The sequence below is a fragment of the Schistosoma mansoni genome, chromosome 7, assembly GCF_000237925.1.
Source record: "Schistosoma mansoni strain Puerto Rico chromosome 7, complete genome".
Classification (NCBI taxonomy): domain Eukaryota; kingdom Metazoa; phylum Platyhelminthes; class Trematoda; order Strigeidida; family Schistosomatidae; genus Schistosoma; species Schistosoma mansoni.
The window spans coordinates 6,968,098-6,988,585 of NC_031501.1; the positions used below are offsets into that span (position 1 = coordinate 6,968,098).

General features: G+C 36.1%; 1 protein-coding gene across 1 annotated transcript in view; it reads left to right on the plus strand.

The window, feature by feature from the left end:
- Window positions 1-6,903, plus strand: part of Smp_134570 (hypothetical protein) — a gene marked incomplete at both ends in the record, with an annotated part of 66,533 nt that extends 59,630 nt beyond the window's left edge. The window contains 3 exons of the mRNA XM_018798729.1: window positions 1,491-1,923; window positions 3,817-3,934; window positions 6,230-6,903. Of these exons, the coding sequence (XP_018653642.1) occupies window positions 1,491-1,923; window positions 3,817-3,934; window positions 6,230-6,903 (1,225 nt within the window). The remainder of the gene's footprint in view (window positions 1-1,490; window positions 1,924-3,816; window positions 3,935-6,229) is intronic.
- Window positions 6,904-20,488: the final 13,585 nt, after the last annotated feature.

Sequence of the window (20,488 nt, forward strand, 5' to 3'; positions counted from 1 at the left end):
ATCGGTCAAGTGCTCCGGCGCGAGACTGGTAAGTCCTGGGCTCGAATCTCTCGAGGCGGGATCGTGAATGCGCACTGCTGAGGGGTCCAATACTGGGACGAAACAGCCGTCCTGTACTTCCCGGTTTCCCATGGTGTTCTAGCTTCAATTGGTTCATGATTTCAACTATAAAATTCTGTTATTGTTTGGGATTTCACAACCATAACTTCACACATTATTAAACATCATTCTTTCATGTATCATATATGACATTAGATATTGATCACATCCAATTATAGAATAATTTATTACAATTTTCAATCCAGTGGTGTTCGTATAAACGTAGATGGAGTGAGCGGTCACTTTATCCTATGTAATACTTTTCATAGTTAGTTCAATTAGTTGTGTAGATGACAGTTTGTCGTTTTGTTGTCTGGACTGGATAATATTGTTTCTGGGTTAGTCAGCTATACTCATTCTTAGAGTCTTCAATAATCTGTCGGTGATCTTGGAAATATTTATCATGTAGGATAGAATTATTGATTTAATGATTTTTATTGTTGGTTTCTTGTGTAGCGATCAGTTTTGACACAATAATTTATGAACCATCACATAATGAATTATTTATTATTGTAAGGCTTAGGAGTAAGGGATTATAATTAGAGTTTGGAATTATTGGTAAGAGTTACGGTTGGAATCACAGTGAGTGGATGCTTTATATCCATAACGATGAGTATTTATCAAAGTAATTCTTTGGATTCAAATCTTAAGAACTTCTAGGTCATTTTTAAATTTGCTTCGCATTATTTTCCCTTGAAAGAACTAATCACTACCGTATTGTGGGGGATGTTAGATACCCAGAACTCACTTGGTAAATGTCTTATTTTTGTAATTTTATTTTGGAAATTTGAGTTTCTTGTTTTCGCGCAAAAAGGTGCCCATTTTCAACTTTATACCATATTTGCCACTTGGGAGTACCTTAAATGTCATTGGTTCGTTGTCTCTTTTAATATGTTGTTTTGTAACGTTTCCCAAGGTCATTTTTATGCTACATATATACACTTGATGTAACATGGTATGATATGCTTGATGTGCTTGTGGAATACATTTACCTCCTCTGAACATGAACTTCTTTCTCTAATTAGTGGGACTGGGACGTATCGGAATAGTTAGCTTATTTGTTCATTGTGTCATTGAGTCTTCGTTCCGTTCGCAGATTTGGTGAACTCGTAATCTCTTCAAATCATTTTAAGAATCACTAATGTTCGGCTTATTATTCATTGTCATAATGTTTATCTAGTTTAAGTGTCAGACTAACTAAATATTAATAAGTTTTAAGTGGTTCCTACACAACTCACAATAAAGCGTAAGCTTTGATCAATGCGTGTTGACTTAAATCTGATTGGTTAGTTTGTTTAGTTTACTTTGGTCAATTCAATTTTCTTTTTGCTACTTTCCAAACGTAATATGAGTTTGTATGTACGTTTTTCACAATCTACACACACCTATAGTATGCTTGATTCTGTATCATCTATTGAAAGTACCTCTGGTATTGGTCTAAGTTCCGGTGCAACAAACAGTCCAATGATACCACAATCATCAAAAAATAGTTTAATGATCAATTCAACAATTTCACCATTCTCTCCAAGTTTATTACCAAAAGGATCAACACTAACAAATCAAAGATCTACCTCAATGGAATGGACAAGTGGTCGATTTCATGGACATTCTATAGGATCTTCTAGTGGTCATCCATTTGGATTAAATTTCAAAGAGATTAATTATGGATTAGGTACAAACAGTGGTACATCGTTATTAAGTGGTTTTCGTGGCAGTGCATTAAGTCTTGCAACAAGCGCCGGATTAGGTGGTGGGAGCAGTTACAGTTTAATGGTTAATAGTCGTTGTGGCAGATCAGTTTCACCTGAAGTTACTGTGAAAAAGGTAACCGTATCTGAAATAAATTTAATATTTGCAATCTTTGGTCATGTTATCTTTTACCATGAGTTATTAATTAATTCAGTTTTTTTATATTTTTATTACTACGGCGGATTTTTGGAGTATTCATCTACGATCATACTGGAGATCGAACTTGGGATCTCCATGTCATGTGGTAATTGCTTAACGTCCAAATCAGCCGACTGAATTTAGACACGTAGACCACTGAATGCCAGGTGATCGGTCTAAACACTCGCCGCATGATTTGTAAGTCAACCGTTGTTAGGGTTGTGGCTGTCGGCTGCTTGGAAGTCCTACATTATGATGAGACAGTAATCCAGTTCATCCTGATTTTTTGCTTTAATCATAATGATTCAGTGAATTCCTATCTTAAGAACTGAATCGGATGTTTATAGTTAGCTGGTCATTGAAAAATGAATAATGTCAGTTAAGTACTTTTTACTACTGATCAAATTTTGTCAGGGAAGTTTCAATGGATCCACTAGTCTAAGTGACTTGACATCATATGCAGTATGTTGAGATCATAATTGGTCGTAGGTAGTCGACAGAAAACCCTATTTTAAATCGGTTTCGTATTATCTGACACTTTTTAACAACGTGTGACTATCATCTTGTAGAGATTAAAGCCCCTTGCTGGGTCTCAATCCAATTCTTCCTGAGTAACATTCTGAGACTGGCAAATGTTACACTGGTCACCAGTCAGTGATTGATCTCACTCCTACAGGATGTCAATTATGATGCGAAGGGCTAAGTGGTAGCGTCTATGACTGTTAATCAGGGTGAAGTGAATTCAAATCCTTCAGGGAGCATCGATTTCCTCAGGATGATATGCATGTTTCATAGATAAGTGGAGATTGAAGTATTTTCACAGTTAAAGTCACAGGTTGTTCTAAGCTGGATTACCATTAAAATCCTGGAAGCAGTGAACAGCCGTTTCTTCCTGATACGGTAGGTTAGACGTTCTCGAGCGAAACCGAAGCTCTTGGGTTCGAGTCTAGATTCCGAGATGTTCGATGCGCACTGGTGAGAAGTCTCATGCTAGGACGAAACGGCCGTCCAGTGCCTCCAGGATTTTAATGGTAATCTACCTTGGATCGACTCGTGATTTTAACTTTTAAGAATTTCTCTGATGTTTGTCCGATGTTTCACCGAAGGCTTGCTGTTGATTAGTTTTTCTATCTTGTCATCGACTACCACTATGAGCAAAGCAAACAGCCACATGAGAGTCTTTAGTGTTGAATCTTTAGAGGGGAGGGGTTAAAGACTATCTTTTTCCTAAATATTAGTTAATAAACTTGGTCGATGTATTATAAGGTAAATATAGTCAGTTAGGAAAAGAATGTAAAACTTACAATAATGAATAGTGTACAGAAAATAGTTAATAGAGGATAATATTCTGAGTAAGAGTTTCATCCATATCACTGCTATATTCATCAGTTGAAATTCTGATTATACTTTTTTTACTCCCTTTATTCCATTCCGTCAATACCCTAGCGTCCTAAGCTCTGACCATTGATGTGTCCCGACCAACATGACTAACTTTCAGATGAGACCAAAGTAAACTTAACTTCTATTGGTCTGACGATTCACACTCCCTCTTCTGTCCTCAGCCTTTAGTACGAATAGGATAAGACAACATTTAAGCTCCTATTATTACTATTATTAGTAGTAGTATTCTCACTATTAATTGAACACATGGATTTATGTACAGATTAACCGTATTGCATTAGATCATGAAATCTAGAATCTCGGCCGCACACAAATAGGTCAAATGTGTCAATAAGTTAGAACAGCTGTAAATAACTAATTCCATCATACATCTCTTGATGAAGTTTTTTGAACAATTGTTTTGTGTGTGTTCTATGTATTTCATTTCAGATATCGAATTATCCTGATCCAACACTTGGATTTTTAGTTCGTCCAACTTCTAGACAAGGTTCACAAGATAGTTTAGCTAGTATTACTGATTATTCCCAGAGATCATTTACATTACCAGGTATGTGAGAGTAATGATATTGAATTTTTTACACTTATAGGATATTTCTCGACTTTACATATGGTACACTGACTAGTTATTTCCTCAGACGGTATTAGTTCCAGATGAAAGTTAGCTGTCTTTAAATTGAAGACATGCAGTTTCACAAAGGAACATTTAATATTGAACTGATGTGTTACATGTGAATGGTTACGTTTATATCGTTTAATCTAACTAGCCTAGTTAAATATGTCGCCAATCGTGGGCACTCACTCTAAAGTGTCTTGAAATAGTTAGTTGGTAGACCCTAATTTTCAGTGGTTCCATTTTGGATAAACCTTCATTTTAAAACGTGAATCTACTCATGAGATAAATGTTTAAGAGACTGAGATTTCAATCCGTAACTTGCAATTAAAATGATTCCTAGTATATTATATGCTGTACAGGGATTATTGACTTATAAAGTACTTGAGTGACTGAGGAAATCGAAACACTATTTTTCTCACTGAGCTAATACAGTCGATTGGATAGCTATTAGAGAGAGATGTTTATGTTTGACTCGAAAGAGACTCGTTTGATTAGTAGGTTACATTCGTCATAGATTCATTTCAGCTGGACTACTACTGAATACCGGGGAGCGCTGATACAGCTATTTTGTTTTAGTATGAAGCTTCTTAACAATCGGCACATTATGATCCCATCTCATATCATCGGTAACAACTATTTCACTTTCCACATAAATAATCTCAACTAGTCACAACCTTTCATATGCTGTCATGAAACAGCTGTCCAATGCTCCCTAGTTTTCATTGATATCCCGACGGAGATCTGTCTGTGTCAAGTAAAATCCTCAAATAACATTAACATTTATAAACAGGATTTCTTTAGACTTGTATAGATTAATTATCTCACTCATTGTAAAACCAGTAATCTATCAATATTGAGAAAAGAGGTCATAAACCCACCATTGACGTTACATTTCTGTTATTTTATTAGATTAGGTTTAAAGATTCCGTTTTCCCATTCATAAATTGATAAAAGACATCTATTAACTGAGCATGAAAATAAAATGAAATAACAACTTGATATTTGTTCTTAATCTAAATAATTATCTAACTGATTGCTGCTTCGTCGGAGAAACGACTGACTTCATATTGTCTACTCATAACTATGGACTAAATTTTAGCGAAAGAAATTAAGATAGTCACTTATGTTTATGCTAATTACATGGATAAAATCAGTTTGCCTGAGATTGAAGGCTTTTTACATAATAATCACAAACTTAGGACCATGGTGTCTTGTGAAAAGCGTCCACCTGACTAACAGGAAAAATATAGTGGTATCTAATGTTGAATCACTAAGGCTAGTGGCAGCACTGCAAATTGATCGATGGAGTTCTACCACTACTCAAGATTAGGTAAATATAACATAACCTACTAATCAGTGATCTACTAGTTGAAGTACATCAGTTTCACAGGTCAATCACGGCCCAAATAGTTTGAAGACGTTTCAGTCTATGGCACCTAGTAGCTCAGTTTTAACTCGCACAGGAATAACCAGTTCCCTCGAAATTGTAGATAGATTCTACTGACGAGGACTAGGTAAAATCAAACTTAGGTTTCTCATTTATTATCTTCAACCTACTACCATTATAACAACGGTCAATTTATCTCTAAGTAGGCTATATCAATTAATAATGATCAAATTATGAATTAATGTCCATTTTACAATGACAATTTTTGTAATTATTTCATTCCTATTGGGAATTAACAATGTCTATCAATGGTATGTTTGTAGAGAATTGTTCATTGTAAAGACTGGCATTAACTGGCGAACCACTGACAATACGGTAGTATTGAATAGATATTTCTTTTTAAAATTATAATTTATAACTTCTTTGCAGTCATAAGTTCCTGTCTATATTAAGTAGTATATGAACACGACTGAGAAGTTTTAAAGTATATTAAAACTTATGTTCAACATTCATTTATGCACTTATGGTGTAGTGAGTAAACAGTGTATGGGGTCAATCGAATGTATGCGAACACAACATTACAGAATAACTTATTAAAATATGAGAACCATATAGTGAACAGTTAATTTGCAAAATAACAATCAATTGTCTCAATTTGACTGTTTCTTCTGCAAATATCCATCCATAGTCTTCGATTATAATTGTTCATGTATTTTCGTACCCATTGCGTGCCGTTCTCGTTCTATCCTTATCGGCCTTCTATTTAAATTGTTATCAGTTTATGATAACCAATATAACTGAACATATATACATATATGTTTATAATAATTACTTATTTCTAGGTAAACCACCAATTAGAAGTGTTATCTCACCAGCAAGACGTATGTTCTTTGAAGATAATCGTGAGAATAAGTCTAGTGAAATTGATTTACATCCTATACAACAACAGAATACAAATTATCATAATGAATCAACTAAAGCAAGTCAATTAAGTTTACATAATTCTGAAGAGAGAAATGATATAAATAATTCATCTCATCTTAATACTACTAATAAACATACTACTAATTTATCACAAAAAATTGATGATAAATCTAAATCACTATTAAAAACTGATTTAGATATAAGTAGTATATCAAATTATTCACAAATTTCAACTACCACTAATAATAATCATAAACAGAATGATAAAGGTCAATCAAAATTAACGGATAATCTAGATAAAACAATCAATAATGGTACCCATTCACGTTTATCATTTACTAATCGTTTTACTCGTTGGTCTAATAATTCTAATAATAAACATCTTGAAAAAGCTCATTCAGTTGAACCAAATTCTTTGAATGATTTCAAAAAGGTGAATACATCTGATAGCGGTAATAATAGTTCGATTATGAAAACCATTAGTAAATCTAAAGAGAATCTATTTATGAGATCAACTAAAAAAGATAAAACTCATATAAAATCGAATTCACAAGAAAAATCAATAAAAGGTAATAATCATCAATCGAATGAATCAATATCTACATCAGGAACATCATCGATTACAACAACAACCATGACAACCACGACAACCACTGCCACCACCACCGCCACCACAACAACAACATCTTCATCATCAATAAATCATCATGAAAATTCTTCACAATCCATAGTTAAACGATCAAAATCAGTATCTAATATTTCACCAGCAATTATGGCTTTAAGACAGAAATTTTCAGGGGGTGGTAAATCATAAATATCAATTGAATATTACATTATGAAGATCAAAGATTCCCCTTAGATACATGATTTATATATACATAGAGAGAAAGAGAGAGAGAGACAATATCAATACATGCTAAACATATACTGTTTACATAAGTTTAATCCTATTAAATTTCATTGTGTAAGCTCATTCTTTTCGAAAACATTTAATAATAAAATTTACAGAAAAGAATAAAAAAAGCAACAAAAGAACAGTTGGATATTGTTTTTCCTTTCTCTCCCCCCCTCTCACCGCAAAAAAAAATTTGAAAGTTTTTTATATCACTCCTAGTTCATTCAGGATAGTAATTAGGCAGTTTCAGATATTATTCACCTTTTAAAAAAACAATTCATCAGAAGGGGTTTTGTGAAGATTTCAGTATGCGGCAGTTAACCTCTGAGCTTCTTTCCATCTTTTATTGTATAATAAAGTTTTAGCCACAAAAACATCATCGAATGATAATCCTTTATAAATCAACAACAGTTTATTAGGAGCAAGAGCCTCTAGGGTGCCAGGATCATCCGTATCTGAAGAGTAAGCCATTTTTAATGTGAACACCTCTAATGGATAAGCAGGTGAATAAACAGCCATAACGTTTCTCAACGACTCTCCCTTGTTTGGCATAGAATGGTCCGAAATAATCCACACCCATTTAGCTAAAGGGTGGTGAATGAATCTCTCGTCGGTACTCCAGCAACAGCGCCATTATTTGGGAGTATGGCATAGAGTAACGTCTTCTACATAAGTAACATCGTTTTAGAACCTTCCGGGCGTCAAAGTATCCTTTCACGATCCAATACTCTTCACGAATATCATTTAAAGTTTGAGTAACTCCAACGTTAGTGTTAATCAAATGATGGTGCATTATAATCATATCTGTAACAAATTGATTATTAGGAAGAAGAATAATAGAATGTTTGGTTTCATAGGGTCAATATTTATTATCGAACTTTGACGAATTAAATTTTTCTGTTGACCATCTCGTTCATTCTTTTCTGGCCTTCCTGCTGTCTAAAAGCGTTGTCTCCGAGCGTTAACGGTGAACTGTCTAAAACTCTTTATCGATCGTAAATACGGCACTTCGGACTATCTTAATTATGTCACTCTTCGGTTTATCTATATCCTCAACACTTAGTTCGCCTAAGATTAAACATTTTCCAATCCTCTTGTTTAACATATTATACACAAACCGTCTGCAGTATAAAAACACCCTTAATAATCTGGACCATGACTTACACGTACGAAATCGATATAGAAACTTGTCGTTGCATTTTAAGGATCCGAAATCCGTTATTACATGGGACACAGCGTTCTCGCCCTTTTCTACGTTAGGCCATTTATCTTCTTTCTCTAACAAGAATCCCAGCCCTTTTAACCACTCCCTTATCTTAGCTTTATCATTTAGTGATATTCCACGTTGCACGTGACCCGCGGGATTCAATTTACTTTTCACGTATCTCCATTGGTTCGACGTGGACAACTCATGTATAGTTGCTAACCTGTTACTCACATACCTTTCGAATATTTTAATCACATTTTTTATGTAATGAAGCACATTAACAAATCCGTCCCATACGTGATCGATGAGATGGGAAATTTGACTGTTCCTTTGCATGCTTTCCAATCTTAGCACACAGAAACGCGGGGCGTTAATTACCAGTTACTATGGCATAGTGACAAGGTCAAGAGGTGTAGCTCTAAACATGGCTAGCAGAAATGAGTAATGAATCTGTCCAGAAACACTTATCATAACAAATATACGTAGCAACACCATACTCAAGCTCAGAAGTATCGGCAAAACAATGAAATTGAGGAGATGATGGTTCAAACCTTGGTTTCAGACACCTTGGTATTCCTAAGCGGTCCGACTCTTTACAGTTCTATTTTAATTAAATATGACGATGAAGCTACACTATACAGCCAGTCTTGCAAGACGCTGAAGTAGACTTTGAAATTTATGTTTCTTATTGAGCAATACGTATGTAGTGAAAAATAAATCACCAAAATCAATTGCTCTGTAAGTCTTCTACGCATTAGTTTTAATGGACTCACTTAGCTGAAGGCACTTGGCCACGCATCCGCACCAGATTACGAAAGGATGCGCTGTGCTTCACATCTCCTGAACAGCTAACCAGCTGATATTGGTCACTTCTGGGTATATAAATATTCTATCAAATATATCTGTGTACAATTTCGCTTCTGACTACTGATTTCAGCGGGTTGGTACGTTTCGTTTATAAAAGATGCTACTGGTTAAGGTGTTGTCAAACTCCGAATACTTGTGCCATCTTTACGTACATAGACTGTTAGGAAATAGTGATGACAACAAAAACAGGTATGGTAATTTTATGTAGCTTATGAAAATCTTTAACGTTTACATCTGGGTTTCTGTTATCCTAAGACGAACTTGTCTTGTTATGCTAACTCAGTGCATGTTTGAGTGATCAACGGACTATAAATAACCTTATAAATCAATTCTTATTGTATTCAACTTAATATTTTACAGAAAAAAGTTCTAAAACTTCGTAACTCTCACTTTCACCACATGTAACAACGAGATTTTTTTAACTATAAATCCCGAATCAATGAATTCTATGTACATATAAAGGATCCTCGTATGATATTTGAGAACGTAGATAGGGAAATCAACTTTCGGTTTGTCATGTAAAACAATTTGAGCAACTGTCTCCTATTCCACAGACAGGTAGAACACTTTTAAAGAACACTAGAGAAGCGGCACATTTGAATTGCATCATGAGCAGTTCTCGGAAGTTCATTGAAATTTTAACGACAGTGAATCGGGAAAATGGTTCATGTAACAATCTGATAATGTGATAATTAGAATGATAAGAACTTAATTGAGTAATAAGGGAGGTGAGTCATAAGTAAATTATTTTACAGCTTGTTTTTGCTTGAAACTATAATGTCGGCCTATTTTTGACTTGATAAATGGTGAATTTCACTTGCCTGAGTCTGCATTGTCACAAATAACCAAATTAGGCTGACTAAACATTCACCCAGGTTGTGAGCAACAAATACGTCAGGCAACCAATAGGCTGCGATAAACGCCATGTAACAAGCATAAACATTACAAAAATTGATATGTGACGGAAGAATGCTGTGATTAGCTGATAAATAATGACATTACAAATCCGCGACAACATGTGACATGTGAGCGAGAATCAATGACATGACTTTTCGACTCTGCCGGTTCCTATAGTAGTATTCACTAAATACCAAGCGCCTTCCAGTTGCTACTTAATAAGAACTGCGAAATTATTAAACAGCTCCATTAAACAAATGTTTTGCGAGTAACTTCCCTAAGCACTTCCGTCAATCATTCCTGATTTGTTAATACCGTCATTTATAAACTCTGCAGGACATCTACCTGATTTGTAAACGTTTACTGTAAATCTCATTATATCATGTTGACCATGTTTTTAAAATTGGCGTTTACGTGCTTTGTCAAATATATTTTTTATCACTACTAATTACTCACGTTTGGGGTTTTTTCAAAATCTGAATAGCGTAACAGAACATCTTCATGTATTATACTTTTAGCTACTCGGTGTTCAATGGTCAAGTCATTAGCACTGAATTCTAAATTTCATTTTTTTTAAGTGATTTGGTTTGATCGCAAATAAACTTTAACTCCTGGTGGTTATTCACAGCGTAGACGTTCATGCCAAGCACATATTCATACAGTCTCTTTACTGCCCACACCACAGCCTAAAACTCCTATTGCGTTTAAGAATACCCTTGTTCAGTCTTGTTAAATCATCTCAAAATTGACATTATACGCTCCTCATTTTGTCCCATAACCGAACCTATCTTTAATAGTGATGGATCTGCCCTGAAGAAAGGCTATCCAGCTGACGAAAATAAGGTAAGGAAACTTTGCTATTTAAAGGCCGTAAACGTTTTCTTAGTATACCATGCTGTCGTTGTTCCTGTTACGTCCTTGAATCTGTCTACCCAATTAGTGCCGAGTATAATATAGATTAAGACCTTGACACGATAGACTGACTGGCTTAACCTTGAGGCCAATATGCGTGAGTTCGAAATAGGGGTAGAGAGACGAAAACTATTCTGTCCCTGATTGGCTGGCAAGCACGAGAGAGAGAAGACACGAGTATCAGAGAAGCACTTTACTACAAGGTTCAATTATGTACAGGAAAACAGGGGTTTTATAGTAATTAAAAGACCTTGAGATTCCATAGTAGCAGTATGTTTAACAGCCAATCAGGACCTTGTTATTTTAGTAGCATTTTAGTAGCATAGCTTCTAACTAATCGCTGATTGGTTGGGCTCTTTATGAGCCTCTCTGGAGGCTCTGATAGAGTTTATTGTAAGCCGACCTAACACCTCCCTTTTTTTGAAGATTCGAAGATTAGATTCTGATTTTAAAAAAATTATCTGTAGGTTGAAATTCTCCAACATTTCCTCCCCCACGAAATAATGTTGGATCTTCATATCTCCAATTTACAATTAATATGACTTTATTTAGAACACATTTCTCGTATTGAATGCAGAATCCACTAGAAATGAATAGATGATGATGAACGATATTTGATTTTAGGTCATCGGAATTTGGCTTTTCTGAAACATCTCCATCAAATTCATTAAGATTTTCACTGGAGGATATTTGATAGCTAGGGGAATCATCATCTAATGAAATTGCCTTAGGTTTTTGATCAGCATTTGATTCAACCGACTTAGTTTCCTCATCTTCATAAGAATTTTCATCAAAATCATGTGCACCATTCCAGCTTTCTTGACCGATATCATGTAACCCGTAGTTTAATTCTGACTGAAGTTTGTCTTCAGAAATCGGCGGATTGAGTGGTGCTTCATTAGACTCTGGGCTCAGGGCTTTGTCTACGGAACCTTGTTTTTCTTTGACATCTGATACTGTCACAGTTTCATGTGCATTTAGCAAGATATTGTCTTGCTCTGAACCGGCCAACTTACCCATTTTGCCTTTTCCATCAGATGTGAAGGGAAATGAACCCTTAACTGGGCGTTCTTCTGGGACGGCCATTTTAGCACCATTATTGAAAAACTTGTCCAAGACTGTTTCAAATAGTTGCTGCTGGAAGGCTAGCATCTGTTGTTGCCGGTGCTCTAAGATTATCAGCGCCTGTTCTAAAGAAATCGTCATTTTTTTCTGCTGATAATAATAATAACTCCGAAAATTCACCGGCAATTATTACAGCTTGTTTGATTACCAAATCACGTCTCGGTTGCTGTATTTCTTTTTGCCAGAATCCTCGACGACAATTGTTGTATTTTTTTGTGTACCAAAAACCCCGACAACAATTGTTTTTTTTTGCCGAAATCCCCGTCGCCACTGTTATGTCTCGTAGGTTGAACGCTTTATTCGGATCCTAGCTATTCGGATAACCCCAGGCTAGCACTACTCAGCGACTTGAAAGACCAGAGAGAAGACACGAGTATCAGAGAAGCACTTTACTACAAGGTTCAATTATGTACAGGAAAACAGGGGTTTTATAGTAATTAAAAGACCTTGAGATTCCATAGTAGCAGTATGTTTAACAGCCAATCAGGACCTTGTTATTTTGGTAGCATTTTAGTAGCATAGCTTCTAACTAATCGCTGATTGGTTGGGCTCTTTATGAGCCTCTCTGGAGGCTCTGATAGAGTTTATTGTAAGCCGACCTAACAGTTCCTATACAAGCGCTTCACTAGAAACTAAGTCGGAAAATAGGGATAATATTCTTATAAAGTTAGAAGCAAACCTGAAATAAAACTAGGGACGACCAATCCATGATCTGTGTACTGCGATATTCATGAATGGTGGTCCTAGAGTCAGTGGGACTGGGAAGCTCGTATCAAGGGGTTTCAAAATCCTTGGCGTCTACAGTATAGCCTGGGCAGTTGATAAAATGAAGTTGCAACTGGAACTTGGAATGGTTCGCATAAAGAAAGCGTCAAAAGAACTTCACAAAATGTTCATTATGCAGCTCAATATTTTCAGCATGGACTACTTTGTCATCCTGAAACGACCCAACATCATTGGAAGCCGTTACACTCTTATTCATAACCTGAAATATCGCAGGTGAAAATGTATCCGGAAAGGTGGAAATATGTATCAGAAGAACCTGAAGGGTGTAATAATAGTAGTTAGTTCTTCCGAAATTTTTTCCAGTGTGATTTATAAATATTCGCTTTTTAGGTCTACTCCGGAAAAAAAATTAGTTTTACCTGATTTAAATAGTATATATTTCGTCTCTTTAGAGGAACAACTTTGTTACGATGGTCGAGTATCAAGCAACAACAGATGAACACCACAAACTCTAGGGTTTTTCTACTCGCAGCTCAGTTAAACGACTCATTCGGAATCATTATCCCCTTTTCAACCTGTTTATCTGATAATTTTTTAAGGCCTCCCTTAAATCTAACGAAACTGGTCTACGCTTCAAATAAACAGACTCACACCGTACGATTAGATGTATCAGTTCAATTTTATTACTTTCTACAGCCTTGCAGCATTGTTGAATCAGATCGACACTTGTCCTAGAATCACAACCACTTGTACTGGTTTAATGATAACACTAGCTAGAGAATATCCGGATACTGTACTCTTATTAAATAAATCCAGGATTGCACTATCAATGTTTAATTTGCATCGTATTGGAATGATTTGAAACTGTCTGGAGTGTCACTTGGCATGTCTCAAATATCTATTTGTCAACATAATGATGGAATATGATTATGAGATAGATAGACAGGTAGTTATATAGAGGGGCTGTAGTGGAAGTAGAATAAAAAATATCTCCTGACCACACGATCATTATAGCAGAGCAAACAGTTGACGTTGAATCTTTGGTGAAAAGTAGTAGAGTTCAATAAAGTTCAACGCCCGATACAATCCGGACTGAATGACTTAATAGTAATGAGCGGACTGAAAGAAAGTATAATGGCGACGTATTTTCACTGTTCAGTGTTGGAGGTAAAAGTGTGGCTTGTTCGTCCGGTGGACATAAAACTTTTAAAAGTGAAATTAGCTAGATTGTTGTGAAAATACTGATTTATTCTGATGCGAAAATCAGGACCGCCAAGTTCATATTAGGTTTCGTCGAGAAACATATACAGCAATGATCAAGAGCCATCAACAGAGAACGGATAATATGAAATTTATATTTTACTTATTGCTGCTGATATTCTATTTTTTGGCACTACAAAGCTGATCAGATCTATCAGTCTTGTTGACTAACGGGTACAAGTATGATGATCTGTTCAAAATGTTGAAGAGAATAATGAATAGAAGTGTTTGCGTCATTTGTTGTCGTAGTTATTGGACAGATATCGCTGCCTGACGCTTGAATAACTATAGCTTATTCTGTTCTGGTCGTTCGTAATAACGTAAACTTCATTGACAATTAGATTATTCTGCTGTTATAGTCAATAACACTGTTCAACAAAAAACTTTAAAGTGAATAATAGGGAATGTTTACGAAGACCGCTTCTTGTTTAACTAGAAATGCTATCACGATCATGTGACTGATTATAGAACGAGGAAAAGAGGTGAAACTATTCATCAGTCATAGTTAGCCAGTGTAGTAGCAACTCTCCTACATCTTCAAAGGACAGATATCAAAAGACCTGAACTGTTGATACCACTAATCTTGTTTCAGTCGGGCTAACGTTCCATCTGTGGCATTAGTGATTTTATGTCCGTGGTTTTGATTGTAGCTAGTGCTATATCTGGTGTTCACAGTTTGTGATTGGATTCGGAATCTGCGGGAATATCGGACAAAAAGACAAAGGATATTTATTCCTATAATTTTTATCTGGAAATATGTGGTCAGTATTTTTGAACTAAAACCTACGTTGACACATCCTGTGATTGCTGAGTAAAACTGATTTGTGTGTATTTAAGCAACGGATAAATCATTCAATTGAAAAAGTGTTGAAATGAATCGAAAATATGAACTATATGCACCATTGTAATGTCTAGGAGTATTTGAATTATAGTATGAACTGGTAAACCCAACAGTAACGCGATTTATTCAAGAAGTATCAGATGAGAATGAACGGATGAACTGTATTTGGAATTCAAAATCAAAACAGTCATTAATACAAATGAATCACTCATTCATTAAAACACAACATCCGCCACAGCTTAAATTGGAGTGTAAGTGTCTGTATTCGATTGAACGTCTTCTTAAGTTCATCTTACATTTGTCCGACAGTGTATCAGATGTAGACTCTGTATTATCCACAATGCAGTCGTTAGTATTAGAATTAACAACCGAAATTGGGTCCTGTAATTGTATTGGATCAACATGTCAGTTATCTATACTCAAGTCATCGATATCTAGAATTCGTACCATATATTTTTCAACGTTCTTCACCACGATCCCCATGGCTGGTCGAAGATCATTCACACGATAATATGTAACTTCTGCAGACTCCAAACACCTCATATTCGAACGGAGAATTCTTCCTTTTAATAGCTTTGATGGAGTCTCTTTCGTCACAGAGTGTTTAGCATCTCTATATTGAAGTAGAAATGTATCTACTTCCCTCTCCAGTTCATTAAATGTTGCAATTTTCAATGTCCAGACGAAATTTTCTGCCTGACCATTAGAACAAGGGTGCCTGGGAGCAGTAAACAAATGTCTGCACCCTATACCATTCAACTATTTAGTGGCTGCATCCGCAGCGAAATGAGAGTCATTATCAGTCACGAACACCATGGGAACCCCTTCTCCACTAAACACCTTTAATGCTTGGATTGTGAAGTCAGAATTTGATGAAGTTGTTTTCACAACTTCAGGCCACTTAGAAAAATAATCAATAACTACGAGTGCATACTATTTGCCAAGAAATGGACCACAGTAGTCTGCATGAATTCTCTGCCAGGCCTCGGACGATACTGGCCATGGAGTCCACTTCGAAGGCTGACTTTTTAGCTTATGACATTTCTCACAATTGTTTGCTGTACAACATATATCTGCATTTATCTCTGGCCACCAACATATGAGTCTTGCCAAGGACCTCATTTTCTCAACACCTAAATGTCCACTATGAAGATCATCAAGGACAGGTTTGCGTATTGAAGGAGGAATAACAACACGATCACTTAGACACAAAATACTATCAGGAGTATAAGATAACTCATCCCGCTTCGATTAATAGATAGGAAATCTACGTTTCAGATTAGCATTCCAGTCCTTCCGTATGGCAGTGAGTATACATCCAAAGTATCTACAGGTTTCTCTAATGAGATCATGACTTCTCACCGCTTAAGGTTGCACTAACAAACAGTCTAAAGTATTAACAGGTCTATCATGTAATGATTGTTGAGAAATGTAGTCAACGTGTTGAATTTGTTTTGCACTCCTGTGCTGAACAGTATAGTTATAGGCAGCCAAAGCAATACTCCATCGTTGAACTATAGCAGCTGAGCAACGTGCTAAGAATTTGTCAGGATGATAAATGAACTTTAAAGCTACATGATCAGTAACAATCATAAACTCCTTTCCAAATAAATATTTATGAAGTCTTTTAACAGCCCAAAACACAACCAATGCTTCTCGCTGAGTTAGTGAATAACCTTGTTCAGTAACAGTAAGATTGCGCGAAACACAGATAATTGGTCTGCCTTCGTGTTCCAAAACTGCACCAACACCCACAGGTGATGCGTCAGTAATAAGCACAGAACGTACACTGGGTGAGTAAGTTCGAAGAACAGCATCACTTTGAAGAAACTTTAGCAGACTTCGTAGGCATGACTCTCGTTCTTCACCCCATTTGAATGAATTGGATGTCAAAATATTAAATAAACAGTTGGCACGACAAGAAAAATCAGGGATAAAACGAGAATAGTACTGAAGAGCACCCACTAGTGAACGTAATTCTGTGATATTTTTTGGAGACGGTGTATTTGTCAGTGGGGCTAGTCGTTTCATATCTGGTCTAAAACCATTACTATCAACTAGGTATCCAAGGCATTCAAAACTAGATACACTAAATGAACATTTATTCGGATTCACTGTAATATTCTTCTCAATTAAACGACGCAATAAAGCAATAGGTCTCTGGTCATGAACTACTTTGTCAGCACCATGAACAATGAGATCATCTTGATAAACTTCAACACCTTCAATATCGCTGACTATCTTATTCATGACCTCCTGAAATATGGCTGGAGAACAACTAAGACCAAATGGAAGGAAGTTGTATTTGAACAGACCAAAAGGGGTGTTAATTGTTGTCAAGGATGAATTCCCTAACCTTTTAATTATTCTGACGAATCATCTTATGTAATTTCGCTCTCTCACGACATTCAAAACTGGTGCACTTTACATGATTTAATAGTAGATCCTTAGGAATTGTATAGGGGAGTAAGGTAGGCTTTTCAGGATATGCTGAAGTTTTTAGCAAACTGTAGGCTTCTTTACCGACGAATATAGGAAAATGTGCCACAATTTTGTCACCCTTCACATCTTTCTTGGTCATGCTCCATATTTCAAACCTTTCAAAATAATCCTCAAAAGCTTCAGAAGTTGAATGAATGTCCAACTGTTATATCGCAGGGCTCAATCGCGACGCCAGTGTAATAATCGGAAGTATTTGAATTATAATGTAAACTAGTAATCCCAGCAGTAACGCTATTTAGTCATGAAGTATTAGATGAGCACGAACGAATGTATGGTATTTGGAATTCAAAATCAAAACAGTCATCAATACAAAGAAATCATTGATTCATATAAACACCACAACAATATGAAAAATGTGTCTGAACAATGCTTTCATCAACAGATATTGTCGCTTATTCGTTAAACATCTTGTATACTCAGATCATAAGACACTTGAGTATTAAATTTTTTAGAATGTTGACTGATTACTTGTTGAGTATAGAGAAGTTTATCTGTCAAGCAAGTAGCAAGATGCTCTAATATGGTGGCCCCCCAAAGTAAATGTTAGGTGAAAGAAAGTGACGTCATCTTGTACTGGTTGTTTATATTTTCCCAATGATTCTTAGGACTAGAACTCATAATTTTCCTTTGGTGTATGTGAATCCTGTGTGGACTGCCTCGATATTGCCTTAGTTCACAAGCATCTTAAGCAGAGACGTTGGCTAGCTATGGAATTTAGGATGAGTTTCGTCCTTTTTGGGACTTGTCACCTGAATGTCCCTATATTTCAGGGTTCTTCTGCAGTCTTAAACGTCAATAGGAAGATTCAAACAACTAACACAAATCCGAATACTGGAAATCAATAGGCAGACATGTTGTAATTTAGCAGTCGACAGAGCATAAGAGAAAGGAATGATATTATTCACTAAAAGTAACATAGTTTGTAAATGGTCGACGTTGACTGCGTACAAAAGAGAATGAGCTGACACCAAATAATTACTGAAACTTCAGATATTCTTCCGATGGACTGTCTTTTGGTCCATCCATAAGGAGACGGACGGGAGGTGTGTGGGACAAGCTTGAGACTTTCCCTAGAATATTTTATTGACAACACACTATGACCCTTCTTTAAAAATATGACTCTGTCCTCAGTACCTGCTTTCCGATTCATGTGCGTAAGAAATGGCGGAACAGTTAAACCCATCAACGTTTGGACACTAAGTCCCAGGTTTATATCCTGATCCACTTTGGATTGATGAGGCGACTGACCTTCATGCTCAGACTGTCCCTTCTACTCAGATACCACATGAGTTCATTCTTCCCCATACATACTTCACAAACTCCCGACAGCAGCCCAGGTTTTTCCATCATTTAAGGCGTGCTTAAATTTTTGAATTATTGCAGCTTCCCTCTCAGCAACTTTGAATTGGTTGTAATGAAAAATTAATTCTCTTTCCCGCTATAGAGATCAAGAGGCAAGAATGACTGGTGATTGTATGGAGATTATGAATAGGATTTGTTTAATTGGTAGCGATGTGGTAAGTAATGGAATGTTTCAGGTCTGTGTCAGCATACGTTGTTTTCATCAACGTCGGAAAAACAGCTATCGAGAAGTAGAGTGCATCGTAAGCTTTTGCTCCAACAACTAAATTCGTGGATGTTGTGTCGTTCTTGAAGTCTTTTATAAACACAACTTTGTGTTGATAAGCTTGTGATATTCGGCATTCATTAATTAACTATTATCTTGCAAAGCTCCCATTGACATTATAAGTGATAATCTTCTGCAACGACGAAATTTCGGGGAAGCAAGATATTTGAGTCAAGGTATTTTGGAACACTTTGAACGTATATACAGGCTTTATTAATTAATGTAGGAGTAGGGCTTTGCTTCTCTGAGTTGCTGAGTGGCACGTTAGTAAATCCAGCTCCGGTGGCCACTAAAACTGTAAACCAGTAGATTTATTCTTGACGTGCATATGACGACTGTTTGTGGTATTTACTATGGTTGTATAATTTCCCGTTTCGTATTTGACAAAGTAATCTGCTATCAACCTTGCGCTTTCTCATGACGTTGCGACAGAGTGCTGTCCTTCAGATAAACCTTGCTAGTAACTGATTTAAAGCTTACTGATCTGAAAACATGGTAGTTTTTGCGGCTTTTTGTTTAGATATATGACTTGGATTTGTCTACACATCGTTCCACAGGCATTCTACTCTGGTGTTCTCTAACCCATCTCAAAACCATTTCTAGGCTTCTCTGCTCCACACTTGCATTTTAGAAGCTGTAGTGAGAATGCTAAAGCGACAAGTTTATTTCTGTTACGATGTTTTGACCCTTCGTCCTTCTTTCACCCATGAATAGGTTTATTAAACAAGGATAATCCTCTCAAACTTTGGGTAGCATCCAGCTCAGAGCTTTCACACAAAGGCATAACAATTTTCATCTACATCCAGTCACCCCAAAATCTTTCATTTTTAACTTATTCGCTACGTTTCTTGTTTACACTCTTGCTAACTCCTGACTTAGCCTGGTGATGATGAAATTTCATCCGAATGATCAAGATTTCAGAAGAGCCCAACATACGTATTTATTATAAGCTAGGTTTTATCCATTCTCAACGTTCTTTGGAATTACAATGAGGGGATTATCACACTGGTGAATATCTGTAGCTGTTTCTCGACAGCAAAAAAAAAGAGAATTTAATTCAAATTTTTATTATGTCACTGTTTGATAATTCTATTCTTGGTGAGAAACAGACAGTGGTTTGAACATGCAGCCATTCAGTTCACTACACTTTACAAAAATCTCATGAAATCTCCAACATTGGATGTTGAATTTAGGAACCAACCCATGAGAAAGATGTCTTTTGGCAAGGTACTAATTTTTATGAATGGTATTAGAAAATTTGTCTAATTTGTCCGATTTTATGTTAAATTGTTTTGCTTCTCCCTCCCGGATGCGGAAC